Here is a 19,047-nt window from a genome sequence, read left to right as displayed (position 1 = left end):
TGCTAAATGCATATTACATAAATTGAAATTTGATACTATTCAAGCCTGTAAGATTTTCAGATAAAATCCCAGATAGGGTGAGAGACAAGATCTGTCCTTAATGCAGTTCAAAGAGATTTCTCAGAAGGAGCTCCAGGATAATTTCCCATGATGCAATGGGCTACTTAATTTGCAGTAAATGGCAAACGCAAACTTCTATGGAGAGTTCATATTTTTCTATTGATATCGATATTTGTTCACTTACTCATTTATTCATTTATTTGTTCCTCTAATAAAATGTATTACATATCTACTGTGTTCATTTGTTTTATAAATTTTATAGAAAATTTACCATATGCCACATATGAACATGAAAATACTTACATCTAAGGCTGTGCCTGCCTTCAATTAGCACTCAAATCATGAGTATTATTAGTAAGACAGTTTTTTAAAGTGAAAAAAGGTAGAGGTCTTAATTAATTTAAAAGTGTTAACCACTATTTATTTAGAGTTTGCTATACATCAGTTACTGAGAAAAATACTTTATATTATTTTTTTTAAAAGATTTATTTATTTATTTGACAGAGAGAGATCACAAGTAGGCAGAGAGGCAGGCAGAGAGAAAGAGGAGGAAGCAGGCTTCCTGCCGAGCAGAGAGCCCGATGCGGGGCTCGATCCCAGGACCCTGAGATCATGACCTGAGCCGAAGGCAGCGGCTTAACCCACTGAGCCACCCAGGCGCCCACTTTATATTATTTTTAATATAATTCCCATACAAACCTACATGGTAAGTTTAACTCCGATTTGTAAATGATAAAACGGGCTTAAAGAGATTGATTACCATCACTCATCACTTAGCAACCACTACCAAACACCCTGCATTCTACCACTTTTGCCAGCTGAAATATATTTTTTAAAGATTTATTTATTTATTTTAGAGAGAGAGAGAGAGAGAGTGTGTGGTGGGGGAAGGGCAGCGGGAAAGGGAAAGAGAATCCTGAGCAGACCCTACCCTGAGCAAGGAGCCTGACATGGCTTGATCCCAGGACCCTGAGATCATAACCTGAGCCTAAAGCAAGAGTTGAAGACTTAAACGACTGTGCCACCCAGGCACCCTGCCAGTTAAAATGCTTTTAGCTTAAAGTAGAAAACTGGTAAAAGTGTCTTAAATCATAAGCAATTAAGTCACAAAGCAAGAAGTTACAGACAAGCAGTTCCAGGAATGGTTAAATTTTCAGGTTAACAATATGAGGGTTCTATCTGTTTCTCCGTGGTTCTTCTAACTTTCAACTCAGGTGCCCTTTAGCAAGAAGATTAGAAGATTTCTCTGAGGAAACTGACCAGCCCAAGACGACAGATATACAGATTTTATCTTGGGGGAGGGGAGTCCTTAACAATTAGTCCACCCATATCACCATAAACAGTAGTCACTCCTAACCCATTCCAAGACTCCCAACAGCTGACTGAAACCAAAGATAGTACTAAACTCTACATATACTGTTTTTTCCTATGTACACCTAAGTATGATAAAGTTTAATCTTTAAACTCGGCACAGTAAGGGATTAACAATAGAAACTCATAATAAAACGGAATGATTTTAACAATAAGCTGTAATAAAAGCTATGTGAATGTGGTTCCTCTTTCTCTCTTTCTTAAAGTATCTTATTGTATTATCACACCATTCTTTTGATGTGAGAAGATAAAATGCCTACGTGATGAGATGAAGTGAGGTCAGTGACATAGACATTGGGACTTTATGTCAGGCCACTACTGACCTTCTGACAAGATATAGGAGAGGCATCTGCATCCAGGCCACAGTTGACTGCAGGTAACTGAAACCGCAGAAAATGAAACTATGAATAAAGAGGAACTACAGTAGTTATTTTTAATTTTGTAGACTTCATGCATACATTCAGAATTCCCATCAACTTTTTGGCTCATTAATCATAAGGAGACAGTTAAAGCATACAAGGCATCTGAGAACAGCTCTAATTCAACATGGACAATAGAAATACAAGTGCAAATATTGAATCTATGAGCCCAAAACAATATGTTATTAAAAAGAAATACAAACGAAACCTTGGAAATTAAAAATATAATAATTAGAATGAAGGAAGAGGGAAGCATGAAAAACAATTTCCAGAGAATAGGAACAAAAACAAAGATTAAAAATACGAAAGAAAAGATAATATCATAAGAACAGTCCAGGAGTTCCAACATCAAAATAATAAAAATGCTGGAAAAAGAAAACAACATATATAGAAAAAAGGAACTTATCAATGAAATGATTCAAGAAAATTTCCCCAAAACCAAAAGAAAGTATTTTCTATATTGAAAAGTTTCATCAAAGGCTTAACACCCCAGGTGAAAATAAAGGAAAGCTTTTTTCTCTCATCTCAAAGTTATGGAAGTACCTTATACAGAAACATAAGGCTGAATCTTTAGTCCCTACAAATTTGCTGTGTGACTTCTCTATATTCAGGTAGTTTGTTTTCCATGCTTCTAAATGAGCACATAGCTATATGCTGGGAAATATCCCAACATGCCTAAGCTATTGACATAGAGTTGACACTTAAACAAATTGAACAAAAGATAACATCTCCAAGAACCCCATCTTCTAGGCCTAATGGAAAGATATGAACAGAGCCACTGAAGCACAATTATATTCTTTACAACCACATCATTAGCCTAGACAACAAAATGTGGCATAAATAGGAACATCAAGATTCTTGCTTGTCTGGGTACTCTATTTGTCTCTGACATCAGGATCATAATAATCCAGCTCTAGAGATTACCTGGCTATGATCTTCAAGTCTAGTTTATGGTCTCTTTTGAAATACTGATTCTGTCCTTTCAGGACACTTTGCTAACATGGAGGCTCACAATACTACATCCTGACATGGAGTTTGAGATTCTTCCAGATTATATATTTTAGCTCCAACTCTAGCATGTGGATGAATTTGCCCCCATAGAAAGAAGTAAAAACAAGAATCATGAATCAGCCTGTATGGCTGTAAGATGTTACCACACAAATAGGGAATTGAATTTGATAAGTAGGAAGACCTAGCTTAGTAGCTTGAATAGCAGCTCCCCTAAAAAATACCCACTTGGAACATCAGAATGGGATCTAATTTGGAATAAGGGTCTTTGTGGAATTAAGAGTCTCAAGATGAAATCATCCTAGATTTAGAGTGAGTGCCCTTATAAGAGAAAGGAGAAAGAGATTTGACAACAGACACAGGGGAGAAGACAGAGGCAGACACTGGAGTAATGCAGCTAAAAGCCAAGGAAAGCGAAGGAATCCAGCCACCACTAGGAGCTAGGAGAAAGGCATGGATCAGATGCTCCCTGAGGACCTCCAAAAAGAACCAATCTTACCAACACCTTGATTTTGGACTTCTAGCCTCCAAAATTGTGAGAGAACAAGTTTCTGTTTTTTTAAGCCACCACATTTATGATAGTTTGTTATGGCAACCAAGCCTAGGAAAATAATACACCCTCTCAGAGCTATTCTAAACCTGCTCTGGCTAGAAAGGAAGTGAAAATTCCTCAAATATCACCTGCTTTGCCAATTTCATGATGCAAGCAAGAGTTAATATCTCAAAGGCCCTAATTACACAATAGAGACAAGATCACTTTTAAACTTCAAAGTACAGTCATACACAACTTATTAATTTCCACAGTACACTTGGGTCAAATGGGTAAGTGTCATTAACTGCCCTTCAGAGTGTAGCAAATAAGCCCCTTGCCTAATGTCATCAAAGGAATTCTTTACAGAGTGGCTTCAAGACAGACTCCACTTAAAGTAAATATGACAGGAAGGTAAAGCACTCATGGTCAGGAGTGGTACAAAAGGAATTGGAAAGCAGAAGGTTTGCTATACAAACATTCTAGAAGGCTTTATTTTCTATATATAAATATATATATATGTATAATGTTTATGTAACATATATAGTGTGTGTGTATATATATATGTTACATAAACATTATACATATATATATATATATATATATATATATACACACACACACACACACACTATATAAAATTCATGCTAGAATTTTCCTTGAAAGACAAATCTTTAAACCTTGGCTTTTGCTATCATCAACCAATTTTTTTTTAAGATTTTATTTATTTATTTGTCAGAAAGAGAGAGGGAGAAAGCACACAAGCAGGCAGAGAGGCAGGTGGAGGCAGAGAGAGAGAGGCAGGCTTCCCGCTGAGCAAGGAGCCCAGGATCCTGGGATCATGACCTGAGCCGAAGGCAGCGGCTTAACCCACTGAGCCACCCAGGCTCCCAATCATCAACCACTTTCTTGTCACCTGTTGTGAAACAAAAGTTTCCCTGAGAAATTTTATTGACCTGACAGACTTGCACAGGGGTATCTATCCCACACAGTCTTAGAGCAGGTATGTCTCAAGCCATAATTTATAGGAAAGACTTTGGTACCAAAACTGCGAACAAAACTCTAACATCTAGATCAAGGACATGATAGATGTGTTCTACCCTGCCATAATCAGACCATATTTAGAAAGTCTACATTGTTTTCAACATTAAAAATTAAGGATTTCTTAACATAAAAAGATCCTATCTGGGAGGAGTGAAGGAATCAAGGCTTTCAAAAGCAGGAATTCTTGAATACTGGGTGTGGGGGAGTAATAAATCTGGAGAAGGGAAGACTCCAATCCATGAGATAGCTATCACCAAATACTTAAAAAGATGTAATGTGAAAGGGGATTTCACTTGATAGGTAGAAATCACATTACAGCTTCTTATTAAGAAAAACTTTGGAAGGGCGGCACAGTTGGTTAAGCTTCTGACTCTTGGTTTTGGCTCAGGTCATGATTTCAGGGTTGCTGTTGAAGCATAGTGAACTTGTTTGTCTAAGGCTCCTCGGTATTCAGAGGAAGGAGTAGGAAGGAAAATAACCTAAAACCCATGCTTCAAAATAGCTTTTAGGTTGAAAAAATACTACTAGTAGGGAGCAGCTGATAAGACAAATGATGTTATTTTTTTTAATCTTCAAATCAGCACCAATAGAAGGACTCAAGTATGATGAAGAGAATGCTTTTTTATTTTAATTGCTAAATTTTATCACAAAGTCATCACAAATTCAGTAGTAAAAGATTGGGGTGTAGAAAAAAGAAAATGGAAGAGGGAAAAATACCAACATATCAACCAATGCAAACCAAAACAGAGCTTTAGTTATACAACGATTTCTGCATGGTTTTTAAAGCTAGGATTATCATGGGCACCTCTTTATACACTATTTCTTTGAAGAAAGAAAGCTACCATGGGTATTTCATCATTAATGTTCTATCATGTGCTTGATCTTTTTTTAATTTAACTTGTCATGTTTAAAAGGCTATTTTCTTTAACAGTTTCTACTTCTGACATCTGTTCTTCAGACACATCAGGGGTGCAAATATTAAACTGCAATTGTAAATAGCATGTTATCTTCTCAAACCAAATCAGCCTCAATTTAAAATATACAGAAGTTTTAAAATATAACAGAAATTTTACATAACTTTAATATATTTTAAATTGAGGCTGAGAACAAAGAGACACACATAGATACAATGTATATGTGGAGACTTCACCAAAGGGATCAAAGTCAAACATAGGCTGATGGTCATTGTTATCAATGGTAATGGAAAAGACACCTGAATAAAAAGGCAAAATTCAAACAATAAGGTATGAAAACCCATATAATGTATCCGCATACTTATACAAACAAAAATAAGATAAAAACTAGTGATAGAAAATGGGTTAAATTATCTGAGTGTAGATAAATCTGGCTTGGTAGAATGTTGAAGACTTTCATTTTCAGGGTATTATTGGTTGAAGGATTTAACATCTAGTGTTTTGACTGTTCATGAGTAGAAATAGTCATGATCATTTGGTAGTAAGAGAACCATCTTCTGATCTCGATGGAATGAATTCCTTAAGATGGAGTTCCTAGAGCTCCAAGAAAGTTATAATTTTCCTGGGGAAATATCTAGGCCGTAGGAAATTCATGTCAAAAACACAGAACATCCTCAAACCCTCTGTTATTCAGGCAGATATTGACAGGTAAATATTATAACTTTATAGGCTCAGTCTATGTAAAAAAATTAAAAAAAAAAAACTTTCGCCAAGGCAATTCTCCCTATTTTGGGTGGATTTTTGCTTTTGTTTTTGTTTTAGCTAAAAAACTTGAAGCCCTGTTCTTACCTGCTCTGCCCTAGGATTGATAAGTGTCCTGCACCAAATACTACCCAACCTAGGGAGAAATTTCAATAGGCAGTCACTTTTGATACATCTTTAATAAATAGATTTGAGTCTATACCCCCCAATATAGCTATATTCATATTTATGAAGCCCTTTGATTAGAAGGTCATTCCCTTGGGAACTTATTAAGAATTTCCTCTTGGGGCACCTGGCTGGCTCAGTCAGTAGAGCATGAGACCCTCCGTCTTGGGGTTATAAGTTCAAGCCCCATGTTGGGTGTAGAGCTTATATTAAAAAGAATAATAATAATAATCCCCTCTTAATTTGTAAACACCTCTGAGAAAGATAATTTGTCATCTCACAGCACAATATCAATGATCAAATTACTGAGGGAAAAGAAAAGAGCATTCATATGGGATTTGCAACAAACATTAACTACTTTTACCTATGGTTGCCCTTGCCATTCTTTCTGATGCAAATGTGTATCAAATAATTATATAAATCATAGTAACTATCAATGTGAGACTCTGGATTGTTTGCACGTTTTAGCTTGTTTAATACATTCCGCATTCCTAGGACATAAGCATTATTTATTACCATTTTAGATCGGAAGAAACTGAAGATCAGAGGAAAAATAACAAGATGATTCCTCCTTCCCCATGTATTTTCTGAACACTTTCTGGAGGTCACCACACGGCAATAATCATACTATGATTTTTGGTTCACCTAACTGTCCAAATAGATTATACCCTGCCTAAAGCCAGGAGCCACATCTTATTCCTTTCTGCATCCAGAATACCTAATAAGATACTTAAAATGTAATTGCTTCTCAATAACTGATACTCAAACATTCAAAGTTAGGGGATGGCTGGATGGAAGAAGTAGAAGGGGGGACTAGAAAGGAAAGATGGTTTTAAGTCAACCAACGTTGGTGGGTGCTTTTTTCCCGTATGTTTTTTTTTTTTTTTAAGATTTTATTTACTTATTTGAGAGAGAGAGAGAAAGAGAACAAGCAGGGGAAGAGGCAGAGGGGGAGAGAGAGAGAGAGAGAATCCAACCAGACACCCGGCTGAGTGTTCTTTCTTCAATTTCTTATATTATGTATTTCTTATGTTTGTTTGTAGTGGCTAAAAGACATACTCTAAAGAAACTGCCTAGATTTCAGTCTTGGCTCTACTTCATGCTATGTGCAATTGGGCAAGTAACAACTTTTCTAAACCAGTTTCCTCATCTATAAAACGGGGATAAGAGAAGTATCCACTTTTTGTGTTACAGAGAGCAGTAAATGTGATAATGCAAGGAAAGCTTTTAACATGATGCCTAGTCCACCAGGACTATTCTGATCATGAGAGGATCAAGGTCACCTTTCTCCAATAATATCCTGATGTTGCCAAGTTTTTGCTTATTTCCTTTTCTGTAATTAAAGGGCTCTCCTGTAAAGAAAACAAAAAAATTAAAACAAACAAAACAAAACCAAGAAAGCAAATCTCCTCATAGAGACTGAAAGTAAATTTAAAGTAAGTAAAGTAGAAAGGATGGAATTTGTTGATGAACAAATTCAGCTGATGTTTCAGGACAGGAAATGCTATCACTTGTGACCACACAGCAGTACTTACCTCTTGTATTTCCTGCCTGTAGGAACTCCTGGGACTGTGGGATCATGACCTGAACCAAGGCAAACGCTCAACCAACTGAACCACCCCAGCCCCCACTCTCATTATTTTCTTAAATTCCTAATGCAATAAAAGATGGATATTTGAATCCAAGAAAATTATTTCGGAATCTAACCATGGTCTAAGGATTATATGCTTAGAAGAGTAAGCATTAAAAACCGAATCACGGCACCTGGGTGGCTCAGTGGGTTAAAGCCTCTGCCTTCGGCTCAGGTCATGATCCCAGGATCCTGGGATCGAGTCCAGCATCAGGCTCTCTGCTCAGCAGGGAGCCTGCTTCCCCCTCTCTCTCTGCCTGCCTCTCTGCCTACTTGTCATCTCTGTCTGTCAAAAAAAAAATAAATAAAATCTTAAAAAAAAAAAAACCTAATCACAAGCATTATGGTCAAAATACTTCATGGGTCTTCTACACATATGGAACAATTGCACCACCCAAAAATTTGCTGCAACTGTTAGGACACACCAGATGAGATAATCATAGTTTTTAACAACCAATATGACCAGAGAACTGGCAGTCATAACAGAAGCCAGATTCAATGAACCATAACGTCAGGATCAGCTGATCAGCAGTCCTGACCACACCCATAATAAATTTTATTAATTTATTCTTTACATAATCAAAATAGTTAGCAAATCACTACTTGCTCTGATGCAATTTAGCATTTGGTTTGTTCCACAGATGCTCAGAATCTTGATCATTTCTAGTTTACGGTTCCCTAAGCACACTAGACCATGTGAATCAACACTGATACCACACATATGGCAGCTTCTTGCTCCGCCAGTAACACAAGAATGGAGGCAAAGTGTGTTAGGACTCTTATATTAAACCTCTCTTAGATTTACCTCCAGTGCCTCAAAGATTTACCAAAACAGTAATAGCTACTCAAAAGAGATTAGTCCTAATGGTACTGGATGTTGGTTTATCTCAGAAGTTTATTTCATATGTCCAATATGTCCAGGGTCCCTTTGCCACCATAAATTTTAGAGTCATTTATAAGAAACAACATTATATTACATATTAATACTATTAATTATAACCATCAATTGACCATTAACAACTACTCTTTTAACTGCTAATAGCCCACATTTCCAGTTTATCATTCTTTATGTCATGTAGAACATTTAGAAAATCAACATGGTAAAAGTTTTAATAGACCAAGCATTGGTTACACAGTATCACTCTGGTGAGGAAAGATCATGAAAGGAATACAAATATTTTGAACCTAGTCTGCATCATATGTCAACATTATATATATGTATTTTTTCCGTATCACCAGAAATATGGTTTTCCATATTATCATGCTTAACTATAAAACTCTTCCCTAAGCCAAATCATACTCTTTGGCCCCTTTGTTATTTTTGAAAATTATAAGTTGATTCTGTATATGAAATAATGAAGAACAAACAGCAGTCTGACTGGTGAAGGGATACTGATGACCCAAATGGTCTTTACTATTATTTATTGCTTCAGTCACTTGTTTACAAACCTGAAGAGAGAATATCTCTGGGTGTCAGTATAGTCAGGTAGGAAATACTAACTAGTAGAAAAATAACAGTCACCAGAAGTAATGCAGTTAATATGCATCTTGGAATTATCTCTCTGGGTTCTTCAGCTCCCCTATAACACATAAAAGAGCAAAATCACAATGAGTACAATTCTGTCTTGAGTTTATCTTTAAAACTGATTTATGCATTAATTATTGGGCTGGATTCCTCCAATGCACCCAGGCCACCACCACACTTACTAAAACACATACACACAAACATATTAGTGAACTACTACACAACTATTGCCTTTCTAAGTTCCGTGATAAGTGCAGAAAAGGGGGGAAATTTTCTTCATTTTCCTTAGAGATGGTAACATTTCTGAAGAAAGTCACAAGAATGAAAATCAAAACTGATCCTATAGAACCCTGTATGGTTTGGGGCCTACCTGTGTCTTCAGCCTCAGCTGTTTGGTAGAAAGCATTTAGTCTGGGAAGTAGAATTATGATAGTGAGCAAAAACGAACAGGAAGCTTAACCTCAAGAAGACAGATGCAAGGATTAAATGATCACATAAATAAAAGTGATAATAGTGACTGTGGTAAATATCCCTATGGTAAATATGTGGTAAATATTAAAAGATATAAAGGTCTTTGAGAATATATTACATTATAATTTGATGATCTATCTGTGTCATAGGCCCACGGGCTTTTCTTCAATTTCTCAAAAGTGTCATGGCCCCTGTACCCATTCTCTCATGTGGAATGTTCTTTGCTTTCCTAGTTGCTGAGCTGACACTTACTGTTCCTTCAGATCTCAACAACATAGTACCTTCTCCTGGGAGCATAAAAGAGAAAGCTCCCCTTGGCTAGCAAAAACCATCATAGCATACATTTTCATAGCATATATGAAAAGAGTAAAAGAATCAGTCATAAATTCTCTTCTCCTGTAGGCTCTTTGCCTTCCCTTAATGTCACTATTAAGTGCAAAAAAGAAAAGAGGTCATGATTTAGCATCATAGGTAATGGATTTTCTAAGATAGTCTTATTCTTAAATATTGTCCCATTGGTCAGTCCATTTTCCCCAATTCTGCTATTCTGTAAAAATTATCCCTGACATAAAGAACTGAACATTATAATCATGTGTATATAATGTGACCCTGTGCCCTGGCTACTGGTAATAGAACTGTGTAGACCTCTGACTCACTGAAAGCCAATCACTGCCAGTATACAAGAAGATTCCTCTTAAGAATTTGAACCAAATGTCAATGATAGTGAGCAAAAACACCGAGAGAGAGGAAAAAAGCAACATAACATAGCAGAAAAGAAAGATGGCTGATAAATCTACTTTTTAAGTCATAGAGCTTCCCTAACTCCTGTTGCTCCTGAAGATTAGTTGCTCAGGTGTTCCTTGAAATACAACATTATTCTTCCAACAAGTTCTTTTATGGTTTAAGCCAATGTGTGTGGGTTTCTGTTATATAAAGACCAATCCTCCTGATAATAAATATCTGTAATTTGACATATGTCAAATCTGTCTTATCTGCATCTGCCCACGGGTAGAATGCACTACCCATGGTGTACACTAATATGAGCTGATTGAGCACTTAAAGAGTAAGAAATTTCAGTGTTCTCAGCTAAATTATGTCTGAAGCATTTACTAGTAGGCTTCTAGACAATTTATTGACTATTAGGTTTCAATTTCTTTACCTGTATATGGGGAGAACAGAAAATATGACAATAAAATTCCAATCAAATGTCTAGCACTTAATAAGCTATTAATGACTATGGTTATTAGTCAAAGGTTTTGAACAAGGAAAAGGCAACTTTTAGGATTAACTACACTTTCCTCTGGGCTTTTTACTCTTTCTTATTATGTATTAGATTTACAGAGAGTAAGGAATGTAATATAACATAACATAATTCAAGTTTATAATAGCGAATATCCTTGGTGTTGAACTTAGAAGATAGATGTTCCTACAAGATGCTAAGTCAGCTGCCTACATATCACCATTTTACAGTTAAAAGTGTTACTTGGAACTTCACTGTACTTAAAGTTTATTAAGTAAATTAACAATCCTCGAATACTGAAATCCCTCCTGCTTTTGTTTACTGCCAGCCACTTGTAAAGAGTTCTACAATAGTTTAAAGGTTAGTAAATTTTGTGAATCTATTTTCAGCAGACAAGAATTATCTAGCAGTGAAACATCTCTGGCAATGGAACAAGATGAATAAAACAGAAGCCAGAGACATCTCTTCTAGCCTTATAAGAGAGAGTGACGAAGTAAGATATAGAGAGAGAGAGAGAGAGGGAAAGTCAAGCTAATTACGCTAGCCTCTCAAATTGCAGTGGTACATTTAATCACAAACTGCTTAGAAAAGTAATCTCCTCTCACGGCGTTCTTATCGCAGAACTTCACCGTTTAACTCAATGCAGACTTTCTTCTCCTGTCCAGAGTTCACCAGTGACTTCTTACTTAGTGAAATGTCTTCTACTCAGTCCTCACACTCCTCAACTTCTCAAGCCCTTCACCGGGTTGATTACACCCTCTTTTTTGGAACATAGAGTGATTTTCTTTCATAATTCTCTCAAACTCTTCTGGTTTCTTCATTGCATCTGCTTTCTCCACCTACCCCCTTAAAGTTGCGTTCTCCAGTCTCCAACCCTATGCCATTTTATTCTACTTCTTTCTATATACTTGCCTTAATAATCCTATCTATAAACCAACTCACCAGATGGAAACCATTTTGCAACCACCCAAGGTTACACGCTGTGTCCTGCAGTATTTCTGGTCTCCACGGGCTTCACTCATAGTATTTTACTGCTGGAATTTTTTTGTTTAAGATTGTCTTTATTTATTCAACAAAGAGAGAGAGCACATGGAGGGGGAGCATCAGGCAGAGGGAGAAGCTGTCTTTCTGCCAGCAGAGCAGGGAGCCCGATGCCAAGGCCGGAGCCCAGGACCCTGAAACTTGACCTGAGCAGAAGACAGATGCTTAACCAACTGAGCCACCCTGCTGCTGGAATTTTTTGAGCTCAGTGAAAGTTGCCACCTTTTGATAACACAACAAAGGTGTTCTTACCATCTACTGAATTCTCACTGTAATCACATTGTTCTCTTATTACCACTTACTAAATTCTATCATGCCATTGTTTATAAGCACAGAATTATACTGATTTTAAATCATAATGACCATTTTTTACATGAAGGAGGAAAAAAAAAAAATTCCAGAGGGGTGACGAAACTTGCCGCAGCTCATTAAGTGGCAGAGGTCAGACCAAAATTTAGATATTGCCTTTTCCATTAGACTACTAGCCTCTTTAGGGTAAAAAGTATATCTTACTCACCTTAAGGAACTACTACAGGGTTTTTTCAAAAATACCCAATGTTTAAAAAAATATTTGCTGACCAAATTATTTAATACTTAAGGGACACATCAGTGACTCAGGGGGTCTTATGATTAAAAGAAATATGTGCTTAAGACTAGAACGTACTTCATGTTGAAATGTCAAAGAAAAGAACGGTAAAAAGGATGAAGTTGAAAAAAATGAAATAAACAGGGGTACCTGGGTGGCTCAGTGGGTTAAGCCTCTGCCTTCGGCTCAGGTCATGATCTCAGGGTCCTGGGATTGAGTCCTGCATTGGGCTCTCTGCTTGGCGGGGAGCCTGCTTCCTCCTTTCTCTCTCTGCCTGCCTCTCTGCCTACTTGTGATCTCACTCTGTCAAACAAATAAATAAAATCTTAAAAAAAAAAAATGAAATAAATGAAATAAACAAATAGAGAATCTCCCTGAGGAGGTGAGAGGGAAAGAAGAGGGTTCAAAGGAACAGACTGATCTCAAAAATGAAGAGAGAAATCTTTTCTCTTGACATTGAAGGGAAGAGTGTTAAATCCAGCCTGTGAGCAATTATATTTATGATTCTCTTCTCTTTAAAAGTACTTCGGAGCATAAGTGTGTCACACCCACTCACAACACAAACAAAGTCTGGCATTGGATCACTCCTGAGGAAAATGTCCACAACCCCAGAATTCATCCATTAACAGAAAGGAAACTAGATTAACATGGAGATCCCATAAATGTGGGCCCAGAAAAGAAAGCTGAAAAAAAAGAAGTCATTCAATAAAACAAGCATTTTTGAATGAATGGGCGAAAACATTAAGATTGGGTGATAAGTGCAAGACTGCCATATTCTGACTCAATTTAGAAAGTAAGAAAGAAAAATAAACACTGAATCATCATGTATTTAAAATAAAATTCAAAATATATTTTAAAAAGATGTACATTTCACATTGCATGCAGTAAGTCATGACTTGAGATTTTCTTTCTCAATGAATTGGTAATTACCTGCTATAAATGTAAAACATCCTCTGCCTGAAAATGCAAAATATCTTTGGAAAACAGCGTCTATAAACTGGAAGTCTTCTGGAAAATCAGTATCAAGAGTTCTGAAAGCTTTCTACATTCTCTTCCTTCCTTTCATCAGCAGTACCGCTCTGCTTAAGGAAATAAGACCGAGTAGGGCCATTTTCAGCCCTAGGCTGTCTGTCCAAAGCCAAATCACCTCTTTCACACCTCGACAATTCAGAATTCCCACAGTCCACAATATGGCTAGTGCCAGACATTTCTTTGGTAGCTCCAGAGCAGAGCAGCTAGAATAAAAAGGCTCAATGCTATAGTCAGTGAGGAGTAGGGCTGGCACCTAACCCTGGCCCCAGAAACAAAGCTGTCCAGAGATTCAGGAGAGAGATCAAGTTGTCAGAACATCTTTTGAAAAAATATTGAGCTCCTCTGCATGGGAAGGCTATACCCATCCCTGCTGAGCAGAAAGTGGTCATCATGGAAAACAGGGTACAGGCAGCCTAAATACACAAAGAAAACCCCACATTTATGCAAGAGTACTTCAGTGCCCCTTTGGGGGGGGTCACAAAAAGTACTATACCAATGGTATTAATGACTAAAAAGCTTGTGCTCCTGCAATATCCAATCATTCTCTAGAGTTGTATCTTCTTCCCTTTATCCATTGTAATTAAAATATTTAAAAAATATATAAACCATAATTTCTAAATTTTTCTGCCTATATTGCTGAAAAAGGATGTTCATAGATTCTCTGAAATAAAAGTGTTGTCCTTTTTACTCTATATTATTAAATGCAGCCTATTTTCAATCGTTAACAAAATGTATGTGATGCATCCAAGTAAAATAGTGTAAAGTTGATTGGAAGGGTTCAGTTTAACTTGTTTCTAATTATTATCAAAATAATACATTCAGGGACACCTGGGTGGCTCAGTTGGTTGGACAACTGCCTTCGGCTCAGGTCATGATCCTGGAGTCCCGGGATGGAGTCCTGCATCGGGCTCCCAGCTCAACGGGGAGTCTGCTTCTCTCTCTGACCTTCTCCTCGCTCATGCTCTCTCTCACTGTCTCTCTCTCAAATAAACAAACAAAATCTTAAAAAATAATAATAATAATACATTCAGATGGAAAAAAGGAATTTCAAAAAACAGGGTATTAGAACAAAGCAGGAGTTTCTTACTCTATTTCACTCTTTCCCAAACACATTCTAGTTCTGTTCTCTGGGGACAAACCATTTATGTATGGTATTAGTTCTTCTTGGTAGTTGCCTCCATAACTCTGAATAATACGAAAAGTCTTTTTTTAATTCACAAATATCTCAACTTTGGAGAGAGTCTATTAACTTCCTCCCATAAACACCGAGGAATCAACTCACTTACTTTCCTCTTACTTAAACTACTTCTTCCTCCCATTTTTTATCATCAAGCTCTTAAGAAACAAAGTATTCACCCTTCATCAGGCTCATGGAAGCCAATTAAAAAGTGGGAGAGTGAAATTCCTTGCAACATTAAGACTGTCCCTTAATGGACCATCATTCTGATAGCCTGGATCACATGCAGAAAGATGTGAACCGGAAGTACAGGAGAAAGCCTGACCCCACAGACAGGGGGAAGGAAGTTTCTGAACATCCGAGCAAGGCCTTGGCCTTAGTAGCTCTTATATACATTGATTTTATCATGCAAAGCTTTGCTCTGAGGATCTCCAAAACCTTATACGCTTGGGACACACTACCAGTCTCAGAAGTAGATTATTTTCAAGTTATCCTTTAAGAATGAATGAAAACAAAATTGCTTCTGTTTTCATTCTGGTTATGGCTATTTCCTGGCAGACTGCATCCAAGAAAACCCACTGAAAATATTGTATAGATCTCAAGAAACATGATCAGGTCCTCTCCCAAAAGAAACCATGCCTCTCATCCCGTCCCAGAAAGCAAAGTCCTGGGAGTGAGGGAAGGAGACCAGAACGCTCACCTTAAGAAGATATAAACAAAGTATGAGAAGGAAACCAGACACAGAGAGACAAGTACTATATGATCTCACTTCTATGAGAAATCTAAAATAGTCAGATTCATAAAATCAAGGACTGGAATGGTGGTTATCAGGGGCTGAGAGGAAAATGAGAAGTTATTACTCAACAGTCATAACATTTAACCTAAATAAAATGGATAAACTCTAGAGATCTGCTGTACCAAAGCATACCTATGTTCAATAATAACGCATGCTAAAAATTTTTTTAAGGGACTAGAGCTCATGTTAATTGTTTTTATCATAATAAAATGTTTTTTAAAAGAGTAAAATATAACTTAACTCATTAAAAAAAAACAAAAACAAAGTAAGAATAGGAGGCAGAGTTAGCCAATGTCCTGCCCATCCATCTCCCACCTACCTGCTCCTTTCAGGAGAGATAGTGAGGGAATCCATTACTCATGCTCTGAATCTCACAGCAGGAAAATAAGGCCAGAGGAAGAACCATGGCTTCCAAATAAAAGTGTGGTAGCTTTGTGGTGTGTCACTTTGACTAAGCTGAACTACATTTACTCTCAGTTAGAATGGACCATGAGGATGATTCTTGTGTGAGATTTAAAGTACCCAAGTGCAGCAGCAGTTATTTTGATAGTTCATATTGACAAGGAACGCTTCCTTGACCAAACTTTAGTCAAGCCCCACTAAGCCCTCTTCTCAAATAAGCTGCATCCCTGACCTATTGAACACAGTTTAGGAAGAATGCCCACACCCTTGATATCTAATCAAGTAACTCTTAGTAATTTTCCATCCACTGACCCCCTCACTCTGCCTCGTTGACTTTGCTATATTTGGGGTTAGGCTCAGTTCTAGACTGAAGTCTCTCTTTTCTCTACCTCAGTAGCTCAAATAAAATAGGTTCTGCCATTTTTAACAAGTGTTCTGTGCAATTTTTCTGTTACAACATATATTGTCTTATATATAATAGGCTACCTCTTTTCTGTAGTTATCATGGGTCCAGTGACTTACTTCACTGGTAAGAAGTGGTGACCAAGCCTTCAAGTGCTCCACCTTCACCAAGATCTTCTTCCAGCTTCACCAACTTCAGGTTCAAATAGGTGTTTAGCTCTATGATGAAGGGCCCCAACTTCTGCAATATAGCCCCACCATCAAGGATAATGGTAATGAGAACTGACACAGATTTCAATTCATTCTCATGGGTTCCAGCTTGTTCTTGGTCTTCCCTCCTTTACATCTGACATTCCTTCTGGATGCTTGAACTTTAACTCCTACGAGTGGACTCGAAGACAGTAGCCTTAATAGAGACTAATTAATCGGCTCCTACAACTGGATAATGTCAAATCTCTATAACAAAAAATCCTTGTAATTATAGAGGTATGTAATTAGATAGAGACAGCTATTTAGCTGTGTCTGATACAGACACAGCTGAAGATATAAATAGGTATATATGTAGATGTAGATACAGAAGTAAATGAAGATATGGGTAAATAAACAAAGATATAGATACAGATTTCCTCGTGGTTCTGCAGCTCTGATTGATACCAAAAGCAAAAGACTGTGCCATCTCATGCATCCCTGGAGTCCTGCAGTATTCAGATATGTCTGTGATTCTGAAAATTCAGAATATGAAAAAGAGACTTGACCTGGAGTACCAATCCCCATCTTGGCTTTCTCAAGACTAACAGAAATTCTCCAAACTCAGGGAAAGCACTCTTTAAACAGTATCCCCGGTCTGAGGGGCATGCACTTGAAAATCCTATGTGGTACTAGTACATCAAAAGGGAAAATGTGCAGATCATCCAATATTTGGTTCACTGACATAGCTCCTGCAGAGCCCAGAGGAATATCTTCCACACAGCATATACATAGGTGAGCTTAGCCATTGGACAGAAACTCTAGAAGGCTAAACAAGAAAATGCCATGCCTGTGCCTTCTTACACATAGCTTAAGAAACAGGAGACTGGAAACTGCAGAGGAGACATTTCAAAGAACATCAAACTTTACAGTGACATACCACCCTCAATGTTTTGCAGTGTTATTCCTTTATCTTTATCTTTCTTTTTCTATAATTGATCTGTAAGGGCCTATTTAGCCAGAGCAGCCCCACCCCGGTTGAACTACCATTTTGTTGTAAAACTGAAATTGATCTTGCTCCCGGCCGGGGAACTTATTTAAAAGCAAGTCCCTGAAACCAGTCCCACATAACAAAGTCCAAATACAAGGGTGGGTCAGGCCAGGTGTAGGTATTCAATCAGTGGGGACGCATACTCTCTCCTAGCTACCAAGGAGTATAGGCTCCGCCCTTTGGGCACCTTTTGGGCGCCAATTCTGAACTAGGTGATAGGCTGGTTCAAATGTCTCCTAGGGTAAATTGTAATTCAATTGGTCACCTAGCATCACTGTGGAGTTTCCTGTGTGTGTTACAATCTCATTGGCCACCTGTGTGTGGCCAGGTCCAACCACATGGCCTTTGCTCTATAAAAATTAGTCTGGAAAGCAGGAAGGGGTTGTCCTCTGTGAGGAGCAGCCCCGACCGGTCTGTCTGACGAAATAAAGCTTTGCTTGACCTTTGCTTTGTATCAGTCTCGCTCCTTTAATCACAGACTCATTATTGGGGTACCCAGTTTTGGGGGGACCTAACAGACCTACTAAGACAAAATCTGTCATGATGGCAGATCGAAAGGTGTTGGTTTAATTGAATGTATATCATTAACTCAGTTGTACAGATATGCAAAAAAAGCCTTAGAGAAGTTCAGGAATGTGTCTAATTCATGTGCCTCTAGTTCTCTTATTCCAGAGTCCATAATCTTAACTCTTTTTTTTGTCTGAATTCTACTTTTTGTTACTCTGACTTAAAAAATAACTTTGAGGGGCGCCTGGGTGGCTCAGTGGTTAAGCCGCTGCCTTCGGCTCGGGTCATGATCTCAGGGTCCTGGGATCGAGTCCCACATCGGGCTCTCTGCTCGGCAGGGAGCCTGCTTCCTCCTCTCTCTCTCTCTCTCTCTGCCTGTCTCTCTGCCTACTTGTGATTTCTCCCTGTCAAATAAATAAATAAAATCTTTAAAAAAAAAAAAATAACTTTGATAGCCACAATGGCAGATCAAGGATCCCCACTTGTCTGCTCTTTAATAAAACCAGCAAAATGCTAGCAAGTTTGTCAAAATTAACCTTTAGTTTAGAAGGTAATATAAGACTTGTAACAATCTGAGGAGAGTTTATTCAAGAAAAATGTCGGGGGGTGGCTGAGCCTGGGTGGCTCAGTAGGTTAAACAACCAACTCTTGGTTTCAGCTCAGGTCATGTTCAAGGTTGAGATTCTCTCCCTCTCTTTCTGACCCTCCCCTCATCATGCTCGCTTTCTT

At 37.7% G+C, this 19,047-nt stretch overlaps 1 protein-coding gene across 1 annotated transcript; it reads right to left on the bottom strand.

Annotated features, from left to right (window-relative positions):
- Positions 1-4,249: 4,249 nt before the first annotated feature.
- SLC7A13 (solute carrier family 7 member 13) lies at positions 4,250-14,640 on the bottom strand. Its single transcript, XM_045063133.1, is given in 8 exon segments — positions 4,250-5,473; positions 5,506-5,732; positions 6,637-6,763; positions 7,556-7,624; positions 9,352-9,477; positions 10,180-10,185; positions 13,696-14,045; positions 14,047-14,640. Coding segments are annotated over 8 exon segments (1,380 nt in total). The 5' UTR covers positions 14,373-14,640; the 3' UTR covers positions 4,250-5,324.
- Positions 14,641-19,047: the final 4,407 nt, after the last annotated feature.

This window comes from Mustela putorius, unplaced genomic scaffold, assembly GCF_011764305.1.
Source record: "Mustela putorius furo isolate JIRA1106 unplaced genomic scaffold, ASM1176430v1.1 tig00003846_pilon_pilon_pilon, whole genome shotgun sequence".
Classification (NCBI taxonomy): Eukaryota; Metazoa; Chordata; class Mammalia; order Carnivora; family Mustelidae; genus Mustela; species Mustela putorius.
The sequence above is the reverse complement of the archived record's forward strand: the minus strand, read 5'-3'. Positions and strand labels throughout refer to the sequence as shown.